At 33.7% G+C, this 19184-nt stretch overlaps 2 protein-coding genes across 3 annotated transcripts; both read right to left on the bottom strand.

Moving 5' to 3' along the window:
* Positions 1 to 2851: 2851 nt before the first annotated feature.
* Positions 2852 to 4954, bottom strand: LOC131073318 (3-hydroxy-3-methylglutaryl-coenzyme A reductase 1-like). Of its 2 annotated transcripts, none has more exons than XM_058009729.2 (3): positions 4231 to 4954; positions 3707 to 3888; positions 2852 to 3572 (listed from the first exon to the last, which is right to left on the bottom strand). In XM_058009729.2, the coding sequence occupies exons 1-3, from the start codon at positions 4818 to 4820 to the stop codon at positions 3004 to 3006; spliced, it is 1341 nt and encodes a 446-aa protein (XP_057865712.2). In that variant the 5' UTR covers positions 4821 to 4954; the 3' UTR covers positions 2852 to 3003. The 2 variants fall into 2 exon arrangements, with proteins under 2 accessions (XP_057865712.2, XP_057865711.2); XM_058009728.2 differs by having other exon boundaries at positions 2852 to 3587.
* Positions 4955 to 12386: 7432 nt separating this feature from the next.
* LOC131073319 (3-hydroxy-3-methylglutaryl-coenzyme A reductase 3) lies at positions 12387 to 15051 on the bottom strand. Its single transcript, XM_058009730.2, has 3 exons — positions 13791 to 15051; positions 13337 to 13518; positions 12387 to 13217 (listed from the first exon to the last, which is right to left on the bottom strand). Exons 1-3 carry the CDS (start codon positions 14762 to 14764, stop codon positions 12634 to 12636), a joined length of 1740 nt encoding a protein of 579 aa, XP_057865713.2. The 5' UTR covers positions 14765 to 15051; the 3' UTR covers positions 12387 to 12633.
* Between the last annotated feature and the right edge of the window lie 4133 nt (positions 15052 to 19184).

The raw sequence follows: 19184 nt of genomic DNA on the forward strand, positions 1-19184 counted from the left end.
AGTTTATCCTATATTTATGAACTTTAGGAAGTTGAAGGAATTTGTTAGATATGATCTCCATGCTTGGATAAAGGTTAGATAGATGGTAGATGGTTTTGGAGTCATAAGTTGATAGATTGTATGCGTATGCAAAGTATGTGTGAGCGTACAAGAATTCGCTTAGGTATTTCAAAGCTCTTTTGAGCATTGTTAGGGCTCATTTGGACTAAATTGGTCAATATAACCAATGTAATTCCTTATTTCTTAGTGAAATGGGGAGTTTTCATTCCTTGGACTAGATTTTTTAATCCAAAATTTGTCATTCTGTATTTGGGCATGATTTTTTAATTTTTGTTTTGCATTATTGACATTGATATCTCTAAGTGATTTGAATATATTGAAGTTGTAGTTCTTCCATTGTTAATTGGATTAAATGAAAGTTGTAGTATGTTTCAGCTATTGACATCAAATTGAATCCATTGACAAGGGGCAAAGTGTTGCAGAGCTACTTTATTTATGGATCAACGTGGAGCAAACTCTTTTTGATGCAAGTATATAATGTCTTCAAAGGCTCGAGGGTTTGATGCAACAAATTGTGAAAACAACTTAAGATCCTTAAAGTTATGCAGAAATGGAAGCAAAGGACAAGGGTTTATTGTAACCCATGGTTAAATATTAACAATAAAGAACAAACAATTGGAGACATCCAAAAGGTGGCAATCAACTAAGGTCCAAATTTTAGGTGAAGCATTAAGAGCATTATGAGTAAACAAGTTTTTTTTAAAAGCAGAAAGAATTAAAGCACACACATATAAAAATAACTAAATAGATAAAAATGTAACCCTAAAGGATAAGCATATAAGTTGCGAGTTCACTAAAATGAAGGGAAATAAAATAATTTTTTTCAAATATCTAAAGTGTGTTAAATGAATAAAATCAATAAAATGTAAGTAATATGTAACATTCAAGATATATGAGTTAAGCCTATTCAATTACATGAAATGAGACAACAAATATGAAAATTAAACATGTGTTGAAATGAAAATAAAGCATATTAAGGTTGCATAACTTGAAATTTCAATTTCAATTGGTATGACACAATGATAGAACATTGCAAACCTATAATATAGATTGAATATTGTATTACAACATAAACATGATTGATGTCTAAGGAGCTAAGAGTTTGGAACAAAACCATTGTGCCAATCTTGAGCAGTGGTGTGATACAATCTGAATTCATGTGATTTTGTCCAAATTAGAATTAGGTCTTCAATACTTGTAACACTTGTTGGCACAATGACTTTTAAAGTAAGGAAAAAGTGGTGGTGTTAAGGAGCATTATAGATCTTTCTTAGAAGGATTGAAGTCCAAGACTATAACATGCCTTAATTAAGCCCATTATTGAGTTAATAGTGAAAGTCAAAATGATTGTGGAGTTGGTTATCAATGTAGACAAAGAGGTCATTGTGCTCAACTTACAAAATCATTAAGACACAAATACACAAATGTGTTGTCCAAAACATGCTCTTAATGTGAGCTATGCCAATTTAAAATGACTTTGGGATGATCACTTCAAATGCATGCCCTAGGTGCCAAATATTAACACCTTTTTGTGTGCACACTAATGTCCACCATGGAAAGTAAGTAATTTGAAATTTGAAAAAGATGGACAAGATAAATGACTATGACTAGGTTGAATCATAATTGTAAAACTATCCTAGATGAGAGAAGTTCTTGGAAGTGTACCAAAGGTGTCTTCTACAAAATACTTCTAGGCATTATAGAGTGTTGGAATGGGTCTTGGGTTAGTGTGTGCCGAAAGAAACCAACATATGCTAGACATATGTATTAAAGTCATGAACCAATGTGAAGTAAATGAAATGGTAAAAGCATGAGGGTATGCATTGTCCTCCTCTATAACGTTTAAGGTGCAACTAATACCCGTTTATGGAAGTAATTAAAATAACAATGATAAACTCTTGAAAAAATTAGAATTTTTTTTTTTTGATGAAAAACTAATTGTATTGCTAATGTAATTTTGTTTATGTAGTGTTGTTAAGATGTATAGTAATGGTCGTAAGAGCCACTATTGTTGTGCCCACATAGATTTAAGCTTCTATTGGGCCAATGTGCTTGTTAGATTTCTGCCCTTATATCGTTACACTCACAGATTTAGAATGTTAGTTTTTAAGGGATAGTCCTTGTGTTCATGGTTCCAATGGCTAGACTCAATTGATGTTGAAAATTGAAATCAAATGTCTATTAAAACATATTAATTTTAAAAATATATGCCCTTGTTTCACACCCAAACAACTTAATAAAATGCATTGTTTATATCCTTTATTCTTTTAAGTAGTGAAGTACCCCAAAGTAGAGAACTAGAAGTATAGAACTAGATTGTTAGTTTTTAAAGGATAGTCCCCGTGTTCATGGTTCCAATGGCTAGACTCAATTAATGTTGAAAATTGAAATCAAATGTCTATCAAAACATATTGATTATTAAAAGATATCATGCTCAAACAACTTAATAAGATACATTATTTATATCTTTTATTCTTTTAAGTAGTAAAGTACCTCAAAGTAGAGAACTACAATATGAAACTTCAAGAAAGAACGAAAAATTCTATGCTGGGTGGTCTATATATGGGTCTACAAATGGATTATACTAGGAGGCACCTAACTATGCTACAAATCACTATGTTTCAAACTATACGCACCTTATCCTTGATGAGATTTGAACTTGTCACCTCGCTTTCCAGAACACAAATTCTCTAACACTAGAAAGTCTTGTTTGAAACTCTCATATTTTGTGGTTTCCCCAACCTTTGCATTGATAACTATAATGTTGTCTACAAAATGTGGGGCAAAGAGATCCTTGAAAGATTATTTATTTATTTGGATGTAAATGCTTACTAAGAACGCTCTATTTGAACTGGTAAACTTCTTAGGAACTAATATTAATATTAACAGAGAATGATTTGAGATGCCTGAACTTTTAGTAGGCTAAGTTCAAACTTATTCTCATTAGGCTGCTTTGACATCTTTCGTAGATCGGTTATACTTCATGTGGCTCTTGACGAGCTGGCCAGCCGCAAGAGCAGACATGAGAGAAAGCTCCCCTGCCATTACTGCAGCTGCCACTACTGTGGCCAACTTCTGAGCATTTGAACCAGGTGAAGTCCCATTTGCTCCTTTCACTCCAAGCATGTTCAAGCACGCTGCCTGTGATGCTAATTGAGTCCCTCCTCCCACAGTCCCCACCTCTATGCAGGGCATGCTCACCGATATGTGCAGGTCCTTGCCCCCATTCACACCCTCCATCATGGTAATACAGTGGGAGCTCTCCACATTTTGGGCTGGATCTTGGCCTGTTGCAATGAAAATTGCAGACACAATGTTAGCAGCATGGGCATTGAACCCTCCCATGGCACCTGCCATTGCAGATCCTGTCAAGTTCTTGAGCATGTTCAGCTCCAATAATGCTGGAACTGTAGTCTTCAAGACCTTGTTCACAACTGCCTCTGTTATGATGGCCTCACACACAACCGATTTCCCACGCCCTTCGATCCAGTTAACTGCTGTGGGCTTCTTATCTGCACAGAAATTGCCTAAAAATAGAAGCCTATATGCAAAATTAGCCCACCCATTTAAAGCACAATCCAATGAAATAGAGTAAAACCTCCTCTGCAGAAACAAAAGTGGTGAAAAATTGGAGCACTTGAATTACCAGAAACGCTGATAACATCCATGTCAGGGAACATGATTTGAAGGTGATCCAAGACATTCTGAACACCCTTGGAGACCATATTCATTCCCATGGCATCTCCAGTGAAGCATGAGAATCTCATATACAAATTCTTGCCTGCAACTGCACATTTTATGTCTTGTAGCCGGGCAAACCTGCTTGTCCTGTTGCAATAATGTGTATGCAAAATCTTATCATCTATCTTGAAAATATGGCTTTCTTGTGCATTGCAGTTTCTGGTTTTAACTGTATGTGTTTTTCTTTGACATTTTGGATCGAACTTTATGATCTTTCATCAGAAAGTAAGACGAGAAGATCATAGAGTTTGATCTTAAACGTAAAGAAAAAAGCACAGAGAGTCAAAAATAGAAAGTGCAATGATGGACTGTGGAAACTATATGTCTACAATATAACTTTATTTCAGTGCACAGTGCCCATAAAACCATGTGACCAATTGTGCTTGCAAATGAAAAAGAGGGTCTGGACTCTGGAGAAGAAACACATACCTGTTGAAGATGTCTGAGAGGCTATCAGAGTTTGTGGGATCCTCAATATAGAACTTAAGATCTGCAGCTCTCTTGGCACTCTGAAACCTAACAACAGGGGCCCTAGTCATCCCTTCTCTGATAAGAATGCTTGTAGCCCCACCACTCATAAGGATGGCCTTGCAACCTCTGTTAGTGCTGGCCACCAGACAACCTTCTGTGGTTGCCATGGGCACCATGTACTCAGATCCATTAAGTAGCAAAGGCCCTGCCACACCCACAGGAACTTGTACATAACCCACAGGCATCTCACAGCACTGTCCAAGAATCGACTCATAATTAAATCCCTCCAAGGGCAATCCATTAAGAGATCTCCCAGTCATGAGCTCCAAAGCAGTCCTCCTCACAGAGGCAGCTCTCTTGCAGTCCCCAAGGGAGGATTCAAGAGAATAGGATGCTACAGTACCATTACATACAGCAGCTGCAATGTCTCCATCCTCATTATCACCAAGACCAATTCCCTTGAGCTGGACCTCAGGTTTCTTAACAACAATTTCTTCTTTGGCTGCCATCTCACAGGTTGTTGGAGGGGTGTTGAAATCTGCCTCCATGGTAAAATCATCCAGGAGCCATCATTCCCCTTGCTAATGAAGTTTTGCACATAATCAATGCCAAAGAATCCAAGGAAATAAATGAAGGAAGACAGCTGGGCTACAATGGCCACAAGCTCCCCAAAACTGACAACATGAAGGGGTGTTGAGGTCCCGATCTTCTCCCTCCATCTCCCCATTAGGAAATATGATGCAGTGAAGAAGAGCACAAAGAATAACTTATTGGTGAGGAAAGGCTGGAATATATTGTGTATAAGGGGACAATTATCTTTAAATTCTTTCTTTAATTGATGAAGATAAAAGTTGTTTAATGTTCTGTTTTTTTTGCCCAATTTCTGATCTTTCTTATTCTATAATTTTCTTTGTGTTGAATAAATTTTATCCATTTTTTAATTTAAAGATACAATTTGTTAAAGAAACAAACCAACAGATAAAAAGTGCAATTCCTTGAGACAATGCAACTGTTTTTAACTACTACTAATAAGTAGCGATTTTATTCAATAAAAACAATAGTAATTAAGGTGGTCGACTGTGAAGAAAATGTGCAAGCCGACTTCCTCCTTATGGTGCTCATTATAACAAATTAACTCTAATCAATCGACCATCAATGCTGGCCAACATTAGTGTTTTAAGACAGCGATTAAAGTTTTAAAAGACTGCAATGGAGATTAAATGCTGTTAAAAGATATGTCCTTTTGAAAAGAAATGACTCTCCATATGCACTCGCACCCTTTCTCCATACTAGCGAAGATATTAAATCAGATTGAATAGTGTGAATGGAAATTGTTTGTAATGTAATAAGGTATCATTCGATTGGAAGCAAGTTTACAGGTAGAGTAAGAAGAAGATCTGAGTGAGTTGAGCAATGAGGAATTGAGAAGATATATCATTCGAATTTATTACGGCAGAGAAAACTTATTAATGAGAAGATTTATGAAGATTTTGTAGAGGAGTTATGAGGCAGATAAGAGCAGAATTATAATTCAAATTAGAGTAGATCTAGAACAGATTTAGAGCCAAAGTATGTGAAATGGGAATTGAACAAATATATTAAGATCTTTTAAGAAAGTAAGATCATTTAAGAAAGATATGTAATGTGAAGACAAGAGAGACATAAAAGAGATAAAAATGTCTATCATTTCTCAAAAAGAACATCGAAAAAGGTAGAATTTTGTTTTGGAAGTTGGTGTTTTTCAAATAAGAGATTGATGTCTCTTGTTATGTTGGTGCTTTTTAAAGAAATGATGACGTCTCTTATTAATTTGGTGCTTAGCTGTAAAGGGTTGGGGCCACCCTTAAACAACACACTAAGCTTTGACTAGTGTGTGTTGTGTTTCATCGGCAGTATTGTCCTTTAATAACAGACGATGTTCAAAATTGGTGAGAATATTTACCAATGTTAATTTTTTAATATATTAAAGGTTGTACTAATTTTTAAAATTATTTATTTATTTGTTTATTTTTATTTTTTTTATTGGTAACTGGCCGAAGCCTGAATAGCTTTTGACTGGAGCTATGAACCAGTGGGGACACAGTAGGGGGCCCATCCCCATTACATATCTTTGAATTATTATTATTATTATGTTTGATTAGATTGACTCCAAGACCTATCCCTATTGGGAGTTGAACTTGGGTCTCCACCCAGTGTTTTAACTAGTTAAGCTCAACCCCTTGGACTTTTAAAATTATTTATTTAAGATATTTTTTATTTATTAATAAAATATAAAATATTTAATTTAATTTTAAATATAGTAAATTTAAAATATTATATATAATAAATGTAAAAATATAATATATAATGTAAAATACAAAATTAAGATTTAATGTCATATATATAAAACAATATTATACTCATCAAATTGATTTTTACAATTGATGATGATTATATTAATGATAAAGACCATAAAATTTAATTTTTAAAATAAATATTAAAATGGTCAAATTCAAAGAATAACAATTCACTAGTAAATCTTAATTCTAAAGTACAAAATATACACTTAAATATAAAAAATACAATTCTTTCAATATACAGTTTGAAAATATATTTTGCACATTGTTTTAAAATATATTTTACATAAACTTAATAGTTTTTTAAAAATATATTACTTAAACTTAATTTGTTCAATGTATTTTTAAAATATAAAGTATAATAAAAAATTATAATGTAAAATTCTAACATAAATTAAATTAAAAAAATTAATATATTTAAAATTTGTATAAATTTCACTATAATATAAAGTATATTAAAATAAATTTAATAAAAATATAGAACTAAATGTTCAATTATGAATTATATAATATAATTTTTAATGTAAAATGTAGAGATTAATTTAAGAGAATACATTAAATTAATATCAAATATTAAATATAAAAAAATTATAGAAAATTAAAAATTATGAAGAATAGAGATTATATATTTTAATTTTTATTAAAAAATAATTAAATATTATATGACTTAATTTTGTATAAGTAGTGACAAAATTTTGGAGAAAAAGAATAAGGTAAAATAATTATATAAAGAATGAACCCTATAAGATTGTTAAAAAGTAAAAAAATAGCAATCTCTAAGAATAAATAAATCGTTAAAATTTGAAAGTATTGAGCAAAAGATGAGAAAGGTAAATATAATGAAAAACATAAATAACCATTGAATAGTTGATATAGAACATTAGAAATGATGGAACCCAAAATAATTAACAATTATAATTGGAAAAAGAAGTTATATATGTAGTAGAGGTATTATAGAAAAATAATTATCTTCTTTCAAAAACTTTATATATAAAATATATATCAAAGAGCAGATAATGCAATGAAACATAAAATTAAAATAATTTCTACATTATTGATTCTAAAGGAATACTTAATATGCATTGGATGGAGAGCTTTGCTACCACAAGAGAGAACAATTCAAATTTACCATCATGAACATTCCAAACCCCAGTGGTTATATGTTTTCTTTTATTTAATAGTTATTTATATTAGTTTTATTCCATGCCTTCATTTTTTAAATTTGTTTCTTAGTTATATCAATGTCCAATTTTGTAATTTTTTCAATCATATTTCTCTCACATTTACAAATTGTTATTATAATTATATCAAACTATTCAAAACATTTTAAAAGTAAAATAATTATAAAAAAGAAAGAATAAAAAAGTAAACTAATTTTTTATAACTATATGTAAAATATATTTGAAATCTAAACATTGAAAATTTGTATTTGTAAACTTGTTGTATTCTATAATTCTTTTCAAGACTACATGTTAGAATTATCTTTTATTAGCTAATAATTATTTATTTAATTATTAGTCTATTATACTCCATGCTTAAACTAAACTTAGGAATCTTATAATTCTTTAGGGTTTTCTCCTTTAGGGTTTCGAGTATCCTCTTATAAGGATTCTCTCTTTGTATTTTTAATAACAATTGTAATTATTGAATTGCATTCTTGTTGCACAATCAATATGACTCCTTTTTCTGGATCTCTGATTTTTGGCCTCCATAGCTTTTTTGTTTTTCTTCTTCTGTGATAGGTTTGCATTCAGGTGATCTTTGGGAGCTGTAGAGTTGATTTTTCCTCAACTCCAATATGGTATAAGAGCTCCAGATCTGCATGCCCTTGTTCTCTTCATGAGAGATTTTGGGCCTTGTTCTTCAGATCTGTGTATTCAAGGGTTTGTGCAGTTGCTTTTTTCTGTTTCTAGGGTAGTTGATTATTTGGTACATTTTGGTGCCAAAAGGACCTCACAGTTGGATTCAGGAAGTCATTTCCACAAATTTTGATATAAAATTCGATATATTTTGATGTCAGGTGTATTGGAGGCAAAAACAAGAATTTAAGCCCAGGCCGTACGACCTCGAGTACGCAGATCGAGGCAAATTTATTTTGGGGGTTGTTTGAATTTTTTATTAATAAATTTTGCTTTGATTTTTTTAAAAAAATTGAAAAGGCAAGAATTTTTTTTTGAGAAGGGCAATTTTTGGGTACCTGTAGGGTACAACCCTGCGAGCCCCTTGTTCCCTGTCGTGGCAGACAGTGCAGGCCATACAGGTTGTGGCAAGCATTTGTAGACCGGTTGATGCCCTCCGACACTTTTTGTTGGGCCCTTGTGCTTTTTGGTTGCCGAGCCTGTTGGCCGTTGAGCTCCCACCGCCCACCACGCTCCTGTCGAGCCTCGCCGCCCGCAGGCCCCGCTGGTCGCCAGGTCTCCCCGGCTGCCCACCAACTGCCTGATTGCCGCCCAACTGCTGCCCTGCACCACTCCCGCGCCGCCCAAGAGCCGTCGGCCTGTTTCCGACCCCCTTCTTTGTTTTCCAACGATTGAGATTTTTTGTTGGGCACCAGATTTTTTTTTGGTGAGTTTTTCTAGGGAGATTGTTTTTTGGGTGGTGACGGCCATATGACCGTCAAATTTATGCTCGTAGAATGATGACATCAGCACTTTGTAGGTAGCCTTTAGGCTTCTTCTGAGCCCATCCGGAGCACCTTCAGTCTTTTGGCCATATCTTGGGCATACAGAGGCATTTTTCGACAAACCTTATATCGTCGAAAAACTCTTTCTAAGCTCTATCCAGATCTAGAGGTTTGAATTTTTGATGGTGTTATTTGCTGTCAAAGCTAGAGGTTCATTTTTGCACTCTGGGAGACATAACTTGAGCATTCGAACTCCATTTTTTGAAAACTTTATATTGTTGGAAATTTTGTTCTGTGTTCATTCCATTCATATGAGTTTTGTTTCCAGATTCTTCTCTAGGTATATTTTATTCAGTTCTTTTCTTTTCAGCACTCTGGTGAATATCTTGGATGTTTCAGGTCTTGGGATCTCTTTCTTTGAGTAGGATGTCTCGTCTTTGGTTGTTCTTTCTATTTCTAGTCTTTTTTCTCTTGTGATCATTGTAGCATTTTATTTATGCAAACACATTGAGATAAAGTGCCACCATGCATTGCATACTTGGGATCTTGCACATCTTGTGCCTTATTGTACATGCACTACTTATAAAGTGCCATGGGGGGCTTCATGTTTGCCTTTGTTTGTCATCTACCTTTGTCACGTGAGTGTTCCTTCCACGACATTAGCCTCATGATGTGTGTCAAGTGAGTGTTCCTTCCACGACACTATGTACTTTCTCTGCACCTTCGATGTAATTATTGAATTGCATTCTTGTTGCACAATCAATGTGACTCCTCTTTTCTAGATCTCTGAATCCTGGCCTCCATAGCTTTTTTGCTTCTCTCCTTCTGTGACAAGTTTGCATCCAGGTGATCTTTGGGAGCTGTAGAGTTGATTTTTCCTCAACTCCAATACTATATTTTACACTTTAAATTTAAGATTTAATAGAGCTTTCTATTTTATAATAAATTTTGTATTTTATATTTTGCATTAAGATTTGCATTATTATAGATTTGATATTTTGTTTGGTTTTTACATTATATAATATATTTTACATTAATATTCAATATTTTATTTAAATGATATATTTCAAATTAATATTTTTATTAATATATTTTTAATTTAAATTAATGAAAATATAAATTCATAAATATTATAAATTGTATATCATGAAATTCAATGAAAAATATTTAACTATAATTATTTTATAAAAATTAAACAAAAACGTATTAAAAAAAAATACTACTATACAAGGTTGAGATAGTTTTATAAAACAGATTTCTACATTTTCACCAGATAACTTTTTGTTTAATCGAAAATGTTTTGGGTTTTGCATTAGAACGAAATCGGAAGGAAACAATAACGGAAATATGAAATCAGGACCCACATGAGACATCACACACTAAGTCAAAGCTTAGTGTGTGTTGTTTAAGCCACCCCAAGGGTTGGTGCCTCTAATGAGTTGATTCTCACAAAGTGAATGAGGGGTTGTTGCCTCTAGTGATATGTTCACAAGTTGAGGTCATTCATCTTGTGGGGAGCGGACACAAACAGAGAATGCTCACAAAGTGAATGAGGGGTTGTTGCCTCTAGTGAGTCGTGTTCACAAATTGAGGTCATTCATGTTGTGGAGAGCGAACACAAATATAGAAGTGTGTTGAGAGGAGGTGCAAGTGGGATGGAACTACATAAAGAATTACTTGTGCAACACATAGTAGATGTTGCAAGATTTGGCTCTAGATGAAACCAAACAAGCCAATAAGAAAAATGCCTTCAAAAAGGACGATCACTGGCTCAGTCGTGGGAAGCCAAGAGAACAAGCCCCAAATCAGTAAACTTTTTAGTTTTGATCTTTTTGCGAGTCAATAGGGTATGTTGATGTTGTAAGTAGGGTCTTATAAGCATGATAACTATATTTTAGAAGGAATTGGGTCCTAGACAATATTTTTTGATAACTATAGTGGTGTAGAACTGGTATTTTGGTCATAAGTTGAGTTTTGTGATGACTATTATGGTTATATATGAACAAAGCCACTAATATGTAGACTTGTTTTATGTAAATTTCTACTTCAGTATTAATATGATCAAATATTAATTGATAAAAAAAATATAAATAAAAAAAATTCTTGGGTAAATAATGTAAATAACTTAAAATTATTCTTCAAAACTAGTAAAATAAAACAAAATAACTAAACTAGAGTAAAGTACATTTATTTTTATAATTAAAATAAATATTAATAAAATAAAATAATTGTTTGTTAACATTTTATTAATTTTTTAATTTGATTAAAATACTAATTGACATAATAATAGAAGAAAAGATAAATTCTATTACATAAAAAATTTATTGTTAACAATTTTGTTAAAGGTAAGTATTATGACACTCAATGGCACTTGTGATATAATAAAATTTGTTAAAAATTATAATCATTCATACAATATAAAATATAAACAATTTTAAAATTGAAAATTATATAAAACTAATATAAATATGGTAAATATATTTAGTAAAAAATATTAGAGGATGTCAACACAATATAATTAATATAATAGATTACTTATAGCATTATAACTTCTTTATTAATTATATTAAAATGAATATTTAAATTAATTATATGTATATATGAAGATGGCACACAGTTTCTTATAGTTTGAGGGGTGGGTAGGCCCTTAATATTCCATGGGAAGTGAAGTGATGTATAATTAGTTTTTTTACTTAAATCTTAACATTTTTTTAATAATATAACTATATCATTACAATTCATCCCTTGTTTTATTACAATTATATTTCTCAAAATAAAAAATATTTTAAATTAAATATTTTGTACATCACTAAATTTTGAAATAACTTTCACTTTAAATTAACAATATGCTATAGTAAACTAAAATTCTTTGAAAATAAATAAACAAGATCACTCATACCAAATGCACGCTTCAATTTATTCTTATAATGTTCTATCTTATTAACACGTTTTCATACATCACTTAGGAATAATCACCTTAAAAATTATACCAATAAATTTAAATTCGACATGTTCTAAACTATGGAATCTTACATCTTGAAATCTTATTTGTATTTATATGTATATAAAAAAGAACTTTTCAAATGTATTCTAGCACACAACAATATATTAACACACATAAGCAAATTAACATTAGAACAAATAGTTGACAATAATTGATAATAACTCTCTTTTTAAACAAATTAACATCATACAAATGCTAGTTGACAATAATAGACAATAACTCCTTTTTAAGCAAATTAACATCTACTGAAATGTTTTTCTATTTTCTATTCTAAACTAATGACACCATTGACAAGAACCTGAGACCTTGGGTCTCTTGTTGAACTTTGAAACTAATATGCACAGAGAATTAAGTGAGATGCCTGAACTTTTAGTGGGCTAAGTTCAAACTTATTCTGATTAGGCTGCTTTGACATCTTTGGTAGATCGGTTATACTTCATGTGGCTCTTGACGAGCTGGCCAGCCGCAAGAGCGGACATGAGAGAAAGCTCCCCTGCCATTACTGCAGCTGCTACTACTCTGGCCAACTTCTGAGCATTTGAACCAGGTGATGTCCCATTTGCTCCTTTCACTCCAAGCATGTTCAAGCACGCTGCCTGTGCTGCTAATTGAGTCCCTCCTCCCACAGTCCCCACCTCTATGCAGGGCATGCTCACCGATATGTGCAGATCCTTGCCCCCATTCACACCCTCCATCATGGTAATACAGTGGGAGCTCTCCACATTTTGGGCTGGATCTTGGCCTGTTGCAATGAAAATTGCAGACACAATGTTGGCAGCATGGGCATTGAACCCTCCCATGGCGCCCGCCATTGCAGATCCTGTCAAGTTCTTGAGCATGTTCAGCTCCAATAATGCTGGAACTGTAGTCTTCAAGACCTTGTTCACAACTGCCTCTGTTATGATGGCCTCACACACTACCGATTTCCCACGCCCTTCAATCCAGTTCACTGCCGCGGGCTTCTTGTCTGCACAGAAATTGCCTAAAAACAGAAGCCCATTTGCAAAATTAGCCCACCCATTTAAAGCACAATCCAATGAAATAGAGTAAAATCTGCTCTGCAGAAACAAAAGTGGTGAAAAATTGGAGGACTTGAATTACCAGAAACGCTGATAACATCCATGTCAGGGAACACAATTTGAAGATGATCCAAGACATTCTGAACACCCTTGGAGACCATATTCATTCCCATGGCATCTCCAGTGAAGCATGAGAATCTCATATACAGATTCTTGCCTGCAACTGCACATTTTATGTCTTGTAGTCTGGCAAACCTGCTTGTCCTGTTGAAATGATGTGTACCCAAAATCTTATCATCTATCTTGAAAATATGGCTTTATTGTGCATTGTAGTTTATCAGAAAATATAAAAAAAATAAAAATTGATGAAGGATCATAGAGTTTTATCTGAAATGTCAAGAAAAAAAGCACACGCAGTCAAAATAAAAAACTGAGTGTGGAAACTATATGTCTACAAATGGCGTTATTTCACTGCCCAATGCCCACAAAACTATGCAATCAATTGTGCATACAAATTGAGGAGAAGAAACACATACCTGTTGAAGATGTCTGACAGGTTATCAGAGTTTGTGGGATCCTCAATATAGAACTTAAGATCTGCAGCTCTCTTGGCACTCTGAAACCTAACAACAGGGGCTCTAGTCATCCCATCTCTGAGAAGAATGCTTGTAGCCCCACCACTCATAAGGATGGCCTTGCAACCTCTGTTGGTGCTGGCCACCAGACAACCTTCTGTGGTTGCCATGGGCACCATGTACTCAGACCCATTAAGTAGCAAAGGCCCTGCCACACCCACAGGAACTTGTACATAACCCACAGGCATCTCACAGCACTGCCCAAGAATGGACTCATAATTAAATCCCTCCAAGGGCAATCCATCAAGAGATCTCCCAGTCATGAGCTCCAAGGCAGTCCTCCTCACAGAGGCAGCTCTCTTGCAGTCCCCAAGGGAGGATTCAAGAGAATAGGATGCTACAGTACCATTACATACAGCAACTGCAATGTCTCCATCCTCATTGTCACCAAGAGCAATTCCCTTGAGCTGGACCTCAGGTTTCTTAACAGCAACTTCTTCTTTGGCTGCCATCTCACACGTTGTTGGAGGGGTGTTGAAATCTGCCTCCATGGTAAAATCATCCCAGGAGCCGTCATTCCCTTTGCTAATGAAGTTTTGCACATAATCAATGCCAAAGAATCCAAGCAAATAAATGAAGGAAGACAACTGGGCTACAATGGCCACAAGCTCTCCAAAGCTGACAACATGAAGGGGTGTTGAGGTCCTGATCTTCTCCCTCCATCTCCCCATTAGGAAATATGATGCAGTGAAGAAGAGCACAAAGAACAACTTATTGGTGAGTCCCAAGGGAAGAAGCAGGGCATCAGATGCCAACAGCTTTGAATTCTCATTGCTGTTCTTCCTCTTTGAACCATTCTTGATATCATAGCAATAGTTAACTCTTTCATCATTCTTCACCTCCATCTTTGATTTCCTCAGCCCAGTAACAGCCATTGCAGGTACTGTTGTTCTCTGTGCTGTTGGGTATTGATATATGCATTTGTTACATCTATTTATAGAGGGATCAGGGGAGCAAATGAAATGCTTACAACTTTACAAATCTTCCCTGGTTTCATATACCTGATTGAACTCTGTCAAAGGAAATAGCCAAGTCACCGCTCGTGCTCTCTGCCGCCAGAACCGCATCCTGGTGCTGACCAGTGCCCTCCTTTTTGTTTGCTTTTTTTCTGTGTGTACCTGCTGTCTCGTTTATTTTGACACAACGGGGCTCTTCATAAAAAATGAAATCAGGTATTATAATGACAGTCAAAGTATCTATCAATTTAGGATTATTCATGTATCTAGATATTAGTGGATTGCATCCAGGCCAAATCAAAGTCTCTATCAATTTTGGATAATGTGGGCATTTAGGTATTAGGCGGTGAAGTTTAGGGAAAAAAAAAAGAATAAAAACAAGTAAATTTTATTAAAATTAGGGTTAATAGATATGATAAATAATTTGGAATACATAAGCATTTAAGTATTAACAAAATATAGAGAGAATGTTTTATGTTTCATCTTTCAATAGAAAATTAATTTGTGTAAGTTAAAATTCATTAATAACTACGTCATTGTCAAGAAAATACAACAAATAATTTTGATTATGGAAAGTTAAAGCATGCAAGATAAAGACAAATTTCATCAATAATTACATCACTATAGAGAAAAAAAGGTTGATTTCTTTATTGAAATTAAGTTTAATGAATACGACAAGTAACTTGATTCAAGCCAAACTCAAATAATAATAATATTAATGTAAAGAAAATAAGTAGATTTTATTAAAACTGGGTTTAATAAATATAATATAAATAATTTGGATTTTGTAAGCTTATAAGTATTATGTTTAGTAAATATGAGACAAATGACTTTGGTGCAAGACGTCAAATAAAATGACTTCAAAAGCATCACCACTATTAGGGAATCCCCTAAGTTACACGAAAATACAATTTAGAATGGTAACTATGCTTTGGTGGATAATAAAGAGGAGAATTTAGGTGGTTCTTCCACAGACGAAGAGGAAACGAAAGAAGAGTTGTTCAATGCAAATGTATTAGTCAAATTGCTGCAAAGGCTCTAGAAAAGGGTAGAAAGGGAAAGGGGAGGAAATTGAATAGGCAAAAAAGGGAGCAAGAAGCCTCTAAGAAAGGGTTGCAAAGCATTAAAAAGTTCTTAGCAAAATCCAAGGAAGCAAAGGCCTTGCTTGAAGGGTAATGAAAATCGCCACATGGAACAATAAGAACCTATTGACCCTTGACAAAATATGCTTGTTAAAGCATCACATAGATAGAATGTTGGTTGATATCATTTTGTTACAAGAGACAAAGATCAATTCCTCAGATGGGGAGAAATTTATCAAATATTGTAAACAATGGTTAGGCTTTTTCAATGACAGTTGAGGCTCTTCAAGTGGATTGTGATGTGGGTAATGAATAAGGTGGATGTTAAAGTAATGTATTCACAACCGAATTGGATCCTAGGATTAGTCAGAAGCTTATCTATAGATGTTGAGTTTCCCATTTTCAATATTTATGGCCCTATAAGGACAGATGAGAAGTTGGTTGTGTGGAATGTGGTGAGTGCAAAGATCAAGGGGATTTGTGATAATTAGGTAGTTTTGGGGGGGTGATTTCAATGTCATCCTAGACATCGAAAAAAAAAATGGTGGATTAACAAACTAAATAAGGTCATCTTGGATTTTAGGAAATTTGTTGACGAAAGTGCAGTAGTGGATTGTGCTCCCAAGAATGGTAAGTATTCTTGGACCAATTGTAAAGTTGGGTTTACCAATATATTAGAAAGGCTAGATCGTTTTCTTATTGGATTGGGTTTGACAAATGACAACATCTAAATAGAATTGAGCATCCTTCCCATTGTTGTTTTTTATCATTACCTGGTAGTGTTGGATATTAAGGCTTGCAAAAGGCCTCTCAAGGGTACATTCAAGTTCGAAAGTATGTGGTGGTGTGAGAAGGACCTGCTAGGTAAATTAGATGATTGGTGGAAGGAGGGCACCATTTTCTCATGGATGATCAATTATTGCTTCACAAAAATAGTAGCCTTCATTAAGGATAGATTAAAATAGTGGAATCTTTTCTCATGGATGATCAATTATTGCTTCACAAAAATATTAGCCTTCATTAAGGATAGATTAAAATAGTGGAATAAAGATAGTTTTATGAACATTTTCAAAGAGAAAAAAATGGTGAAGTCTGAATTGGAGGCCCTAAATGAGAAAGTAATTTTGTATGACATTTGTTGCAAACAGATTTGCCAAAGAAAAAGAATTGAAAGAGAAGCACATAGAGTTAGTAGCACATGAAGAACTATTTTGGTAGGATTTAAGTCACATGAAAATTGGTTAGTGGTTGGTGATGCTAACACAATATTTTTATGCCTCTACCAGAGTTTATAAGGGAATAAATAAGATGGATAGTATCAAATTATAGACGTCAGAGAGGCAAAATACATGGACTCAATATAGTAGAAGGTGGTCAAGTTTTTCATGGATCTATTGGCGTCATGGTTGGGTGGCACAGGGTTGCAAGACAACTCAATATTGGATTGTATCTTGATGTGTTTAAATCACAATATGAATGATAGACTGAATGCCCCCTTCACTTTTAGGGAGGTCAAATTGACAACCTTTCAATTGAGTCATAAGAAGGCAGTTGGGCCACATGGATTCCCGACTAAGTTTACTAGAAGTATTAACACTTCATTGGAGAAGAGGCTTGGCATTTGGTGCAAGATGTAAGAAAATATAAGAAGTTCCTAAGAAACATAAATAATACAACAATTATTTTTATTATGAAAATAGAAGAATGTTTTTCATTTGCTGATTTTCACCTGATATCATTGTGAAACACTATCTATAAGCTTATGGCCAAGCCTCTTGCAAATTGGTTAAAAAACAATTTTGGATGTTACCATCTTAGAGGAGAAGAACATATTCACACCTGGATGGAGATTATTGATAGCATCGATTTTACTTTAGAGACTCCTCATCAATTACTACAAACAAACTGCAAGGTATGCTCATTAAATTAGATGTGAGTAAAGCATATGATCATATTCATTGGGACTTCCTAATTGCGATGATGAGGAAATTTGGCTTTAATAATGATTGAATGGTTTTAATAAAATTTTGTATCACATCCCCACATTACTTGGTTGTGGTTAATGACTCAATGTGTGGTTGTTTTGGTGCCACTGATGGTTTGAGGTAGCGGGATCCCCTATCCCTATTTTTATTTGTTATAATGGATCAAGACATGGGGAGGTATTTCAAAAATTGATAATGAAAAACCTATGGAAATGAATTAAGATAACAAAAGACTTGGATGCAATTCCTCATGTGTAGTTCACATATGACACTATGATCTTCAGAGAGGCCTCAATGAATGAAGTCGAAGTTATCAAACCAACATAAGATAAATACTCCATGGCGTCAGGGCAAATATTAAATAGAGAAATGATTGAAATATTATTTTTAAATATCAAAAAAATTCTATAGAGAAAGAATGCCAAGATTTTTGGGTTTTCTATTTCATCACTCCCATCCAAGTACTTGGGTTCTCCATTATTTCTAGGCATATGTAAATCAGAGCATTGGGAAGAAACTCTTAGCAACTGCAAGAACAAAGCCATGGCTTGGAAGAGTAAATGACTCTCTTTGGCAAGTAGAATCCTCATGATCAAATCAATGTTATCAACTATCCCAATTTATGTTATGTCATGCTTTAAAATAACTTCTAAAACTATAATAACTTTAGAAAGTTATTTGAAGAAGTTCATTTGGGAAAGATCCAAGGAAGAAAATAGAATACCCCTTATCCACTGGGATATAGCATGTCTTCCCAAGGATAGGGGAGGTGTCAGGCTTTGTAGAATGGAATTGCATTAACAAGGCTTTAGGGGCAAAACTGACTTGGAAAATGTACAGAGAAACATATAAGCTTTGGTGCAAAATTCTTCAAAGGACATACTCGGATACCAATGACCCAAAAAGAATCCTTACGATGGCTAGTTCTTAGGGTTGATCACCTATATGAAAATTTTAATGGGAAAGTCGAAGTATAACAACAAAACATTTAACATGGAATACACAGACACAAACACACACACACACACACACACACACACATTATATTTTCATGTTTTATGCTTGTTTTTGTTTTTTATATTTGACTTATTTATTTTCTTTAGTGTTCTTTTTATTTGTTATAGTGTTTCTTTCTCTTGTTATTCCTTTTTTTATTTTTTTACCTTTGTGCACATATTATTGGTAATTTTCATTTTTATTCCTTTTTGTTTTGTATTTTCTTGGTATTTCATTTCACGTTCCTTTTTATTATTATTATTTTTTTCTGATCCA

Source organism: Cryptomeria japonica, chromosome 5 (assembly GCF_030272615.1).
Source record: "Cryptomeria japonica chromosome 5, Sugi_1.0, whole genome shotgun sequence".
In the NCBI taxonomy this organism is placed as follows: Eukaryota; Viridiplantae; Streptophyta; class Pinopsida; order Cupressales; family Cupressaceae; genus Cryptomeria; species Cryptomeria japonica.

Excerpts from the sequence above, each read along its gene's own strand:
- LOC131073318 (XM_058009728.2), bottom strand. The coding sequence starts at position 4,820 with ATGGAGGCAGATTTCAACACCCCTCCAACAACCTGTGAGATGGCAGCC. Across the intron at positions 3,889-4,230 it reads CTCTCAGACATCTTCAACAG|GACAAGCAGGTTTGCCCGGC; the intron begins GTATGTGTTTCT and ends TTATTGCAACAG. Across the intron at positions 3,588-3,706 it reads GGATGTTATCAGCGTTTCTG|GCAATTTCTGTGCAGATAAG; the intron begins GTAATTCAAGTG and ends TTCTATTTTTAG.
- LOC131073319 (XM_058009730.2), bottom strand. The coding sequence starts at position 14,764 with ATGGCTGTTACTGGGCTGAGGAAATCAAAGATGGAGGTGAAGAATGAT. Across the intron at positions 13,519-13,790 it reads CTGTCAGACATCTTCAACAG|GACAAGCAGGTTTGCCAGAC; the intron begins GTATGTGTTTCT and ends TCATTTCAACAG. Across the intron at positions 13,218-13,336 it reads GGATGTTATCAGCGTTTCTG|GCAATTTCTGTGCAGACAAG; the intron begins GTAATTCAAGTC and ends TTCTGTTTTTAG.